The sequence below is a fragment of the Volvox carteri genome, assembly GCF_000143455.1.
Source record: "Volvox carteri f. nagariensis unplaced genomic scaffold VOLCAscaffold_9, whole genome shotgun sequence".
NCBI classification, from domain to species: Eukaryota; Viridiplantae; Chlorophyta; class Chlorophyceae; order Chlamydomonadales; family Volvocaceae; genus Volvox; species Volvox carteri.
Window position 1 is genome coordinate 1413717 of NW_003307552.1, and position 12449 is coordinate 1426165.

Consider the following 12449-nt stretch of genomic DNA (forward strand, 5'->3'; position numbering starts at 1 on the left):
GGTGCCCCAGGAAAAGGATGGACACCTAACGACAAACCTGGTGACTATTAGGTCAAGGTGGTTCCTCAAATAGACAATATTCTTTATTATGATAAAACCGCTGCGGACCCGCACTCAGTTCTTGCTCCTAAAGCGGATATCAGCGGAGAAATGAATCCCGCAGCTGCAGATCCGGGGAGTGTAGGAATGAATCCCAAATAAGCGCACAACCAGCACGGAGCTTCACGCTCTTTAGCAGTTTGTGGCAGCTATAATTGTACATGTCGCAAAAGAACAGTTCATGTGGTAAGGACAAGGTTACGTCATGGCGCCGCTAAGTCATTGGCTCAGCATCAAGTGTAAAGCAGCGGTCAGCCCCGCAATGGAATGGCTTTCACAAACCCCATACGCTTGGCCAGGGTTCCCGAACCCCGGCATGATATGCTTTAATACAGCCGACCCGCCCCCGGCGGGGGTAAAGGTTGCTGAGATGTAACATTAAAACGCATGCTCAACGATACATGAATGCACCAGCAGCTCTAGCTATGATGCTTCGGGGCAGCAAGGTGAACCAGCGACGAGCATGAGAACGCACTTCGAAACACGCTGTGTGCATGCTGCAAATGCCTAAAACTCAAAGCTGCAAGCGAAAAGGCTAAGCTGTGCGGGCCGCGCGAATGGCCCCCACCAGAACGTACGTAGGTTCCCATGTGAGGCCGTGTCTTCGCGCCACGTTATTCATTAATGCGCTTTCTAACCTGCTCTCATGCAGTATGGGCCCCGCCCCGCTTCCTCATTCATGACCTGAATGCTGGGAACTATGCAACCATGACCAGCGAGTCCTGCAAGCCAATCCTACTGCAAAAGTATGCAACCCTACAATACATGCAATATATCGCCCCCTAGCAACGGCTTCCTGTTGGATGGCTTAAAGTAGAGCGCCGTACCGCGTTCCGGCGGCTGCTTCTTCAGTACCACTGCCTTGCCCTCCAATCCGCTCGCCACAACCCCGCCCACACCCATGTTTGTTGCGCCGCGCCGTGCATCCGCCAGCGGAATGCCGTCCACCCAGTCGTTGTATGCCGTACGCCGCAGACTGAAGGTCTGCGCTGCCGCCAATGCCGCCTCCGCCTCGGCCTCCGCCTCCACCACTGCCCCCGCCTTTGCCTTCGCCCCTAGCTCCTGAAGGTGCTGCTGCAGCAGGTGCTGCTGGTGACCGTGGAGGTTGAGCAGTGCCAGCCCGCCGTTTTCCTTCCACGCCGACCCTGTCCCTGGAGCCATGAGCCTGCTGGGCGAGCGTCCGACGGCAGGCGCATCGTGGCCGCGGCCGCTAGCCCCGCTGCCGTGAGAGGCGGCACCACGGGCCACCGCCGACGAACTTGATGTGGACGCATGCGCCACCGTCGGGGATTTTGGAGAGTCAGCAGCAGCGCTGTATGGCAGGGGCCTCTGCAGGGATGTGCCCAGCGGTGATGCAGCCGCGGCCTTACCCGGAGAGTGCATGGTGCCGCTGCCACCACTGCCACTGTCAGTATTCACCCCGTTAGGCTCCGCTTCCATTGGTGACGGTTCTGCTGCAGTACCGGAGGCGCGGTTTGGTTCCTGGTCGGAAAGTACTGGTTGGGCTGGTTGCTGCTGCTTGGGCTGACGCTGCTGCTGTGGGTCTTGTTGGCGGCTTGGCTGGGGTGTAGCACCATCAGGAGACACCAGTCCTGCTGGATTCATGGGTGTGACTGCTGTTACCGCCATACCCCCGGAAGCTGCTGATGCAGCCGCAAGAGCGATCGGAACTGCGGCCTCAGGTGCAGCGGCAGCAGCAGCAGCAGGAGCGCCTGCCTGTTCGGGTTGCATTCTCGCTGCGGTGGATGTGCCGTCGGAGAGCGTCTGCCGCCGCGCGGATCGAGGGGATGACCGGCCGGGTGACCGCGGAGAGGACCTGTAAGGGGAGCTTGGGGGGGAGGTGGAAGGACGCGAATCGAGGCCGTTGCTGAGCGTGAGCGCATGGCCTGATGGCACCGCCGCGCCGCGGGTAAACTTGGGCGACACCGGTGCAGCAGCACCCGGGGCCAGGGGGGCTTGTGGTAGCGGAGTGAAGTGCACCGTGCCCGGCATCGTCGCGGCAACGGAGATGGAGCGGACGAGGAGTGGGGGCTGCTGCTGCTGCAACTGCTGTTGGTCCTGATCTATCGGCTGCTCTTGCGGTTGTAGTTGCTGTTGTCTCTCTGTTTGCTGCTGCCAGCGTTCTGTTTGCTGTTGCTGTCGCTCTGTTTGCTTCTGCTGTTGAAGTTGTTGTTGTTGCTGCTGCTGCTGCTTGTCACGTTTCAGCTGTCGTTGCTGTTGAAGGAACTGCTGAAACTGTGGATGGTTGCGCAGGCTGCCCTTGAGGTCCACGCTGCTGCTCTTGGCGACGGCAGCAGCAGCCGCCACCACTGCTGCGGCGGCAGTGGCAGGGCCGCCGCCGCCGTGCGCCCCACTTCCGCCGGCTGCCGCCGCTGCCGCATTCAGGCGCATGTGCTGCGTGTGCAGGTGGTGCGTGAGGCCGGTCTTGGGAGTGTCGACACGCTCGACGCCAAGGGTCGGGATCACCGTGGCCACCCTCACGGCGACGTTGCTGTGGTCCCAGAGCCCAAGCCCCTGGTCTGAGCCCTCGGAGTCGAGGCTTGAACGGCGGTAGCCCCACAGCGAGGCGGTAGCACTGGCCCTGTGCCTATGTGCTATGATAGGGATTGTCCCGGCAGCAGTTGCCGCCGCCGCCGCACCTGCTGCGGTCCCTGCGGTCGGCGGCGCCGCCAGGTGTACGGACGGCAGCGGCGCCGACATGGACGAGACGACGGCGGAAGGGCCTCCAGGGTTGCTGCTGCCGCCGCCGCCACGTTGCCGAAATTTGTGGCTGACGGGTTGGAGAGTCACGGGCCCTGGACGAGTGAAGGATACAGTCGCTGGAGAGTACGGCAGCCGCAGCTGCTGCTGCTGCTGCTGGTGATGGTTCGGAGAGATGTTCGGGGTGCCATGGCCTGGCGAGGTATAGGCATCGATGTCGGCACGGGCTGCAACCCGTGGTTCGGTGGAGAAGGGGGTGGGCAGGGGGGCCAATGCGAAGGCTCCGGAGATGGGATGCGGGTGGGAATGGGGGTGGGATTGTTGGGGCCCGGCGTAGGCTTCCCTGCGGGATGCAGGCAGGGCCGGGGAGTGAACAACCAAGAAGTCAGCGTCACTCAAAAACGTCTAGGACCGTTTCCATTATGAACACGGTTGTGATCCATACTGCTGGCTCGCTATGCAATTTGGCGTGAAGAATGGGCAACGCTTTAGCAGAGGCTTCAGGTGCCGTTTCCCATTATAACGCAACACTTACGTAATCCTGGACGGCGACCTGCCACCACCGGCAATCATCAAAGGCGGCGGCGCCGCGATCGCCTCCCGCGGCACCCTCCGGCCCGACGGCTGCTCAAGCAACACTGACGGCATCCTCCGGCTGCCCATCTGACGCCGTAAATCTGTGTACGGCAGTAACAGCCCCGAGGCGAGCAAGCCCAGGGTGAGCGCGGGGGGCGCGAGGGTCTTATAGCCAGGGGCCCCAGGGAGGGGGTGTTCACGGCCAGGAGTGTCCCATGGGACAATTGACTCCTCCCCAGCTGCTGCTGGGTGCGGGTTGCTGCTGACGTTGCCGGGGCTTGCTCCAAGCTGAACCGAGGCCACGGGCGGCGGAGACGGAGAGGGTACTCGAAAGGGTGGCAGGAGCGGCCTCTCGCTACTGCGCCGATCATGCTGTTGCTGAGGCTGCTGAGGCTGCTGCTGTTGCGACTGCTGTTGGGACTGCTGTTGCTGCGCTCGTAGCAGAGCGAGTGGATCTTGGCTGGCTTGACGGATCAGGCGGGCGGCTGCGGCAGCTAGGATCTCGCCGGTAGTTGTGGTAGTAATGCTACTGGTGGTGTTGGAGGTGGTGGTGGAGCATGTGGGATCGGAGGCCCGGAGTTCCTGTGCGGGTGCTGCGGTGGTTTCGGTGGGCGCATTGTTGGCTAGGAGAGTGCGGGGCCCAAGCAAGGCGTGTAAGGCGGTTTCATGGAGTTGTGCGGATGGAGTGCGCCAGGCGGACGGGTCGGCGGGCTGGGTGGCGGCGAGCGTCGTGGTGCCGCTGTGGACAACTGCAGAAAGCAGCAGCGGGCCTGTGGGCATTTGGAGGGAGGAGTTGTGGTGCTGCCAGGGGGGCCCCTTTGGAGATAAGAGCCCGGCAGCGGTTGTGGGACGGCTACAGGTTGCGCTGGGAAGGGAGGAGGCAGGCGCACTGGAGGCCGCATCGTTGAGGATTGTGGGGGAAGAGGCGCGTGGCAAAGTCTGCGAGGCGCGACAATCAGGACTTGGGATTCTGGTGGCTTGTGGAATGGAGTCCGGCAGAGGCGAGTCTGCGAGGCAGTTTGACTCGGGCGACTCGGTGTTGGAAGTTTTGCCCGCGACGGATGGCGACATGCCTAGTCGTCCGGTACGTTCGGAAGGTAAAGCCAATATTTAGGGCACATAGATATAGTGTCTAGCTAACACGCTAATAAGTAGATTGAACTTAGATAGAAATTTCCCTTGAATACCCAGGGCCCTGCAAAGGTAGGAACAATGCCTAGCAAACATATTCTAACCCTAAAAAACTGTAGTATACATGGCGAAACTAAGGTTCACGCATTCTTCGCTGATGCTGTGCTATGCATCTTCATGCTGAACAAACGCACATCGTACACTTTGGAATGCAACATTGACCTGAAAAACTGAGGTAGTTCCCTTTTAACTGTAATATTTTGCATCATGTAACATAATGGATAGCGATCATGCCCAAGAAGTGATTTGCTACGCTCCATGGCGTCTGCACCTGGTGCTTTCGAATTCTTTTGCAAATGTCACAGGTCCAATGTAGGCGTCAAGATCTGGGCACGGTGACCCAGTCCTGTGTCCGCTGCGTAGGACATGTGCCCTGACTTTTTTGCGCTTGTGCTGGAGAGAAGACCTGAACTGAGGGAGCTGCTTCTGAAGCCGGTGGCTGTCCTTAATGATTACCCAGAAACCTGCATACATGCAACGAAGGCGCTTGCGGCCTCAACTGTCGCAGCGCCTATCCATGGCAGTCGGAGTGGCAAAAGCCCAAACCAAAGCTCAGGTCCACGCAATTTATCTATCAAGGCTCATATTGAAGGCGTTGCGTACAGTCCTCCGGACGTCTATACGCAGCTGGCCAGGCCCACCCCTCAGCTGGCAGTAAAATCAAGGACCTCTGTTACAACCGCCGTGCAGCAAAGCAGCGATATCGAGCCTAACTCTACAGGGGGAGTTGGACAATTAACAGGAGAAAGCGAGGAAGCCCGAGCTCTCGTCGCAGCGGAAGATGGACCTTTTACGCAGCGCAGCAACTGCGCTGCGGCGGTTATCACGGCGGCACGTGGGGCAACCCTGGAAAGTGGCAGCACTGGAGCTGTCGTCAAAGTAGAGCCTGGGCTATATCATGAGCGAATCAGCAGCACGCAGGCTGTCTTTGCAGCGGAGCGTGTAACGCCTGTACAGCGAAGCAGGTACACCGAGCCTGCCATTACAGCACAATGCGAGAAATTAGCTGGAGGTGAAGCAGATGGCTACTCTAGCGACGAGGAGCCCGTTGACGAGCCCATCGCTGAGTCGCCCATGGGGCTGTGCATGCGTTCGGGAGCTGACTACAAAGTAAATCTAGCGGCCCTAGCAACTTTAGTCGCGCCCATACGTCATGGTAGGGCTCCTATTCGGCGAGGAACCTACGACGGTGTGCTCTCTTTATCACCGCGTAAATACCCCTTCAGCCTCGGATGTCTGCCTTCGGGTAGCTCTCCGTACCCCTCGCCGCTCGTTTCACCTCGCTCCTCGCCATTTGGATCACCTTGCATCTCGCCGCACGCTTCCCCAAGGCGTTCCCGCAGCACCAGCAGTCCCACTGGTGCCGATTTGCCGGGCGGCGACGGCGACGGCGTCCATGACTACCACCACCGCGGCCGCAAGGGTGAAGACACGGTCGGTTGCAGCGACTTGTACCGCAGGCACAGCATCTCTCGCTGCCGCCCAAATCACATGGCGGAAACTCCTTCTGGTTCCCGAAATCCTGACTTGGGCCTCCTGGGTCTGCGAACCTACTCGGCCTCATTGCGAGCTGGGGAGCTGGCAATGAGTGGGATGAGCCCGTCGGTTTTTCCAACCCACAACGCGGCGACCCACATCGCAATGGGTTTCGGAACCCGTAACCGCAGCTCCAGCTACAGTCGGGAGCTGTTGTCCCCCAGCGCGGCTGCACAGCACTGGCGCAGGCAGCCATGCAGCCTTGGGAACCCACTGGTGGAGGAGGTGGAGGCCATGGCGGTGGCGACGGCACCACTGCTGTTGCCGTCTCGCTTGCCCCTGCAGATGGCTCGGACGCCATCCGATAGCAAAGTTCAGCAACGGGATGGTCAGGAACTGGCAGCCGCTTCTGGCTGCAGCACAAGCGCCACACAGGCCCATCTCCTCTCCGACCGCGTGAAGTCTCATGTCATGCGACTGGAGAAGCTGCGGTCGCAGCTGAGCCGAGTGGAACAGCTGTCGTCTGAGCCGCACCGAGGCGTGGAGATGGAGCCCGGAGTTTCGCTGGAGGCAGCGGCTGGGGGTGGAGTGGAAGCGGAGGTAATCGTGGAAGTGGAAGAAGGGCCAGAACTGGCTGACTACACGGGCTGTCCTAGCCCGCCCCTTCAGGAGGCGCTTTCGCCTGTGCCGATAGTCTCACACCGCACATACCAGCCTCTGGCATTCCCGCCAGGCGGTACTTCCGCCATCAGCGAGGTCGGCGGCAACAACGACACCGATGCTGCCCCTGAGCCTGACGTTGATGAGCGGCCGGCAGGCGAGTCTTTGGAGCCGCGGATACTGCCCAGGTCGGAGACGCCGCCAACGTTGCGTCTGCTGCGGGTCCCTTCTGTCCTGCATTTGGAGCTGGAACTGCAGCAGCAGCAACAGCAGCAACAGCAGCAACAGCAGCAACAACAGCAACAACAGCAACAGCAGCAACAACAGCAACAACAGCAACAACAGCAACAGCAGCAACAGCAGCAACAACAGCAACTGCAAGCCAGCGGCGTCGGCGGAAGTGCCTCCACGCCTGGCGGGCGCCAGACCTTGCAGCTACCTGTACGGCAGCCACAGCCGCCGCTGCTCCCTTACGGCGGTATCTTGCGGCTCGCTGCTACCAACGGCAATGCCTGCGGCAGTGGCATGCCGTTTGCGCTAGGGCATCACCACCCAAGAGGAAAGCAGCAACAGCAGCCTCAACATCATGCTCGTGGCCACAATGGATCCACTGGAACGCGTGGCGGAGGCGTGCCTGCCGGCAGCGGAAACAGTAGCCAGCCCATCAACAACCGCGGGCATCCCGTCCTGTCAAGCAGCGGCGGTAGCGCTGGCGGAGGCGGCGGTGACCAGAAGTCCCTCGTTACGACGATTTCGCTGCAGGGAAGCTTGTCTGGCGGTGTTCGCGTGCCGTCACCGCCGCCGGTACTCTCTGCCGACGCACCGTCGCTGCTGATTGCGCACCAGCGCCCCTCCGATACTGGGGCCGCCACGGCGCGCCGTGGGGACGCTGCCATTACTGAATCGGAATTAGGGACGCTGCAGCTTGGTATCCCCGGCAATAGCCGCCCAGCGCCTGCACCGCCACCGCCTCCACCGCCGGTGCCGCTGCTGCCGTCTCTCAAGCAACAGCTTAAGGGGCTGCGGACCGCGTCAGGAAGCCCATGTCGCCAGCTGCGAGGTGGCGGCGGAGACGCAGCTCCGCTGACGCACGCGGGGCACCTGGTAAAGCAGGAACAGCGCAGGTCGTTCACGGGTGGCACCGCCGCCGCCGCTGCGGTGGGGAGTGCTGGCAGCGGCAGCGGCAGTGGCAGCGGCAGCGCCCGCTCCTCGATGGGGGCGTTGGGGGAGATATGCTTCAGCGGCACTGGCGTTGCGGCCACAGCAACTGTGGCTGTTGTTGTAACCGTCGCCGACGGCACTGCGGCATCACCGGAAGCCAGGTAGGGAAGGGATGTTCAATACGGGTGCAAGGGACGGTCGAGCTAGAGCCCCCAGGGATGAGTTCCAATTTGTGCTGTGCAGTGTCTTGCAGTACGATAGCCTAGCCGATCCGGCCATCCGATCCGGCCAGAATGAAACCACTTTTCGCCAGGCCGGAGAGGGCGCAAAATGCCATACTTCATATGCCCCTACGCCCTGTATGTGTAGGCAACATCGGCAGTATAACGTGACCTTAACATCGACCGCCGCGGCACCGGCAGTGACGTCGGTGGTTGTAAGGCACAGCGGCTTTGAGTTGAGCCCAGGCCGGACCAGCCTGAGTGTGGCTGGCGGTGTTGGTGCGGTCAGCCGGCTTTTGCCGGTCATCTCTCACCAGACTGGAGCCTCTGGCCGGTCCGTGTCCAAACTCAGCCCCGGTGCGGCAGCGCCCTTTCCCACAGTCACCTCACCGTCTCGAGGCTTGGATTGGGGCCTGTTGCCGTGAGAAGGACCCTTTCGTCCTTAATTCGGCTTTTTTCTCGTGTGTGCTTCATTTCCAGCGGATGGGGCCGGTCTGGTTGTCTTCCCCATCCCTACAGCACACAGCGGCAGCGCCGCTGGATGCATGGGCAGGATGTTCCTATTGTTTCTCCTTCTCTCGGTGATATGGGCTTTTCGCTCCTCCTCTTCTATCTCTCTCTCTCTCTCTCCCGCGTTCGCTCTCAATAGCGGACCCAGGGGGTTGTACATTACACTTAAACAGCGTGCATTCGCAGTGCAGCTTGACTGAAATATGATTTTGGATTGACAGCTGGAACTACTTTACGTTTGCGCGTGTATGTTTAGGGTGTCGGTCGATGCAGTGGTACGCATGGTGCTGTTACAGCTGGCCTGCTTGGCGCACGCGTGTGTGCATGTGGAAGGTGCAGGATGACAAGGATGCACCCGTGTGCTTGCGTGGTTTCGCAAAACTGGCTCGTGAAGGGAAGGCCGAGGTGAAGGTTGCGATTGATTGGTGCATTCGGTGTCACAGAAGATTAACACAGGACATGCATACGTGCGCATATCGCATGTGCGCGACCCGACCTGACCAGTCGTGATGCCCGCCAGCCTATTCCGCTTATGGTCGCTGTGCTGGCTACACCGGCCAATTTCAGTCTTGGCGGCTGCTGGTCACCGCTGCTTCACCGCCCCCGTCTGACAGTGCAGCATTTGAGACAGCTGAACTCGGCGGACATCCGCCTCCTTATAAGTGGGAAGATGGACGTACGGATGCGTGCGCGCATGAATGTATGGATGAGTCACATATGGATGGATGGTGCATGTGGACGCCGTTTCCTCCCTCGTTATACGTGGCAATGCACTCACGCATGTGACGATTGCGCCAACAGATGGTGTGCTTGCTGCCTTTCTTTCGTATCTCTTGCTGTTTGATGCGTCGCGAGGATCTCCTTGGGCTGGTTTTGGATGATGACAGCTATGGTGTTCACAGAGGTGTCGAGCTCACTTCTTGAGTGATCGGGACGTACCGCGGTTTATTATTCCGCACTGCGGGGAGCCCCTGGAGAGCGGAGGATCACTGCTCCATTCGCAGGTTATCAGCGCTGCAGTGCTGTGTTACTTGTTAAGCGTGTGGGGGAGGGCCAGGGTTGCGAGCTGGGCGTGGGTGAGTCCGCGGGTTTTGACTTGGCGGCAGAGTTGCCCAGTCATTGTGCGGAGCTGCGGTGTGCATCATGTTGGCGCCACAATTGGCAGCGCAAGGGAACCTTGGGGCGGACGCCCGAAATGCAGCGTACACCGCAGGAGTCGTTCTACTTCGTTATGTTGGTTGATTCATTGCTTCGTTGGTACATTGGCTGGTTGGTTCACACGTCTTGCAGTCATGAAGGGGTACTTCGCATACAGCCACGTTTGTGCTGTCCTGTCCTGGCCGCCTGGATGTTGTGGGTCATTTTGTTCAAATTTGGATGCATGCATGCATGCATGGCCGTGTATGTGGCATGGGCCCCTGCTTGCATATGCGCAACGGGCATGGTAGCGCCATGCATGAGACCTTAATTAGGGGCCATTTTCCCAGTCGGAAACCTCGTAAGTGGGCACTGAGAGGCTGGGGAGAAAACGTTGGCTCAAGCTTTCGCATGCGCACTTCTCAATAAGGATAGCTTGCCTGTTTGGTTGTGGTGATTGCGTTGCATACTGTATGTCGTACTGCACAGCGGCTTGCAGGGCAAAGCTTCCTGCTCCTGGTAATTAAGGACACGACGTGAACACATGATGATGTTCAGAGGTCAAAAATACGCTGTACATTGTTTTCGCAGGCCCGGATTAGGGAATGCCGCATGGGCTTCGCAGCATAGTCGGGAGATCAAACGAGCAAATGACCAGCAGGCTGAATGACTGGTGAGCTGTGGCTGATCGACCGACCGTTGCACACGTCATTACGGTGCTGTGGCGTCGAACAAATTTGTGTTTAAATTTGGGACGGAGACCGTGTCCAGGGATGTAGATTGGGGGCTGTTCCGAGGCAATTTTGTTACGGTGGGCCTGTCAAGGTCCACGGCCCACACGGAGCACCTGATATCAGATACCCTGCTGGGAGGTGTCTCGTACTTCTGTGCCCCGTGAAAACACGTGCCTGTGCCTGTGGGGGAAGATGACCACCAACGCACGGGTGCGATGGGCAGATGAGTGGAAAGGAAGGACGGGCAACGCAGAGGCGGCGCCACAGCGTGAATGCCGGTATGTAAACTTGGCATGGCGAAAGAAGGATAAGCTTGTAAGAAACGAAATCGGTTTGACAGGATGGGGTGAGTGGAGCTTTTTTCCCCGTATCTCTCTCCTCTCTCTTTCTCCTCCTCTTTACCTCGTCTCCAAGTTGTTTGCCTGCTGCCATGCATCATTTCAGGGGAACGGTCGCGCTGCCGAGCCCCTCGCTGTTCCTTAAACCACCAACTGCTGGCTTGTTTCCTTTCGGTTTGGTCCTTCACAAACGCAAAAGACGCAGCATGCGGCCATCAAGAAGCGTAGCCAGGGCCAGGGCCAAACCCTAAGTAGCAATGGCAGCAGTCCAGCAGTCCTTCGCATGCTCAGCCTCTCGCCTTCCTCCCCGTCATGCATAAAGATGGTCTGGTAGGCTGACGGGAAATTATCCAGACCGTGTTCATGCATGGGGTGGCATCCATAACACACAAGCAGCGTGGGGAGCAGCGGTACATAGCAGTGCAGGCATGGAATGGGCGACACAAACAAGGACGCAGCGTCGGAGGGGAATCCCGCATTACGAGGTCAAGTCATTGCTTGTCGTTGTGCATGCGTGCCCTGCAAAGTGCCTGCGAATGCCTGCGTCGCGAGCTGTCCGACTCCAGTCCGCATGAAAATTTATTTAACGGTGAACATTGTGGGAACGTGCACTTCGCCAGTCAAAGACATGAAAAATAGTGCGTAGGTCGGGCTCATTGACAGCATTGACCCACCATCGCCACGGGGGATACTGCTAGGACGAGGTATTTGGATTGGTCTTTGCTTAATACGATTTAGACTCACAGCGCTGAGCCGTTCACGAGTCTCATATCTCTTTCGCCTTTTACTAAAGAGATCAGCGAGCACGGCTCACAAAGGCGCATAACTCGAATATTTGAAAGGCACTTGCCTTTACCAGATATGAAGTGAAATTATCATACTGAACATTTCTCTAGCTCTGCTAAAGCACGTAGAGTCTTCCGTTATGCATCATAGCGAGCACGGTTGATTACTCTAGTATAAATGACGCATCATCATTCTTACAGACAGTCAGCTGCCATGCTGAATGCTCTCCTTTCCTGTGAAACGAAGTAGAGCAGGTTCATGGACTACAGCATCTTCCGAGCTTCTAATGAGCACTGTGCATCCTACTCCGCATAAAATCGCACAGCGTTCCACTGCTTAAGAAAGCTGTTAGAAGCCTATCACCTCACGGGACATGCCCTCCCAGACGGGGAGAGGTACCATATCTTCCGGAGCAGCCGCTTAAGTCCCCCACACAGAGACCCCGTTGACGTCCACATATCTTGACATCGCTATAATATTTGCCTGTACGCCACCAAAGTTGCATGTAGGACAAAGTGCAGCTATAGAGGAAACAAGATTGCTGGGCCCTGCCTGATATGAAAAAGCAGCGGAAAACGCTGTACAAACTATAAACATGTGATGTGGAGATCTTCACGTGCTGGTAACCAAGTTACCGGAGGCAACCATCACTTTATATTTAAGTATTGAAAATACAAGGCGCCCATGTTGAGGCGCCTCTACATCCTCTAATCCAAAGCCTTTGGCATCTGGGGGCCATTGATAATTGTATAATGGGCGGATACGTGCCAGCTCCGCTCGCCCGCTTCCTGCATAGGGCCCACAAGGGGCGTCCCTTCTCAGGAACCGGCTTCCCGAGGAAACGAACGCACACATGCACC

At 58.5% G+C, this 12449-nt stretch overlaps 2 protein-coding genes across 2 annotated transcripts; one reads left to right on the plus strand and one right to left on the minus strand.

Moving 5' to 3' along the window:
• Positions 1–855: 855 nt before the first annotated feature.
• VOLCADRAFT_88619 (uncharacterized protein) lies at positions 856–2799 on the minus strand (the record flags this gene model as incomplete). The annotated part of the gene is made up of 4 exons (XM_002948312.1): positions 856–1769; positions 2454–2493; positions 2581–2693; positions 2739–2799. 4 exons carry the CDS (start codon positions 2797–2799, stop codon positions 856–858), a joined length of 1128 nt encoding a protein of 375 aa, XP_002948358.1.
• Positions 2800–3898: 1099 nt separating this feature from the next.
• Positions 3899–10797, plus strand: VOLCADRAFT_103830 (uncharacterized protein; the record flags this gene model as incomplete). The annotated part of the gene is made up of 6 exons (XM_002948165.1): positions 3899–4459; positions 4930–6890; positions 7224–8024; positions 8233–8441; positions 9599–9670; positions 10231–10797. 6 exons carry the CDS (start codon positions 3899–3901, stop codon positions 10269–10271), a joined length of 3645 nt encoding a protein of 1214 aa, XP_002948211.1. The 3' UTR covers positions 10272–10797.
• Positions 10798–12449: the final 1652 nt, after the last annotated feature.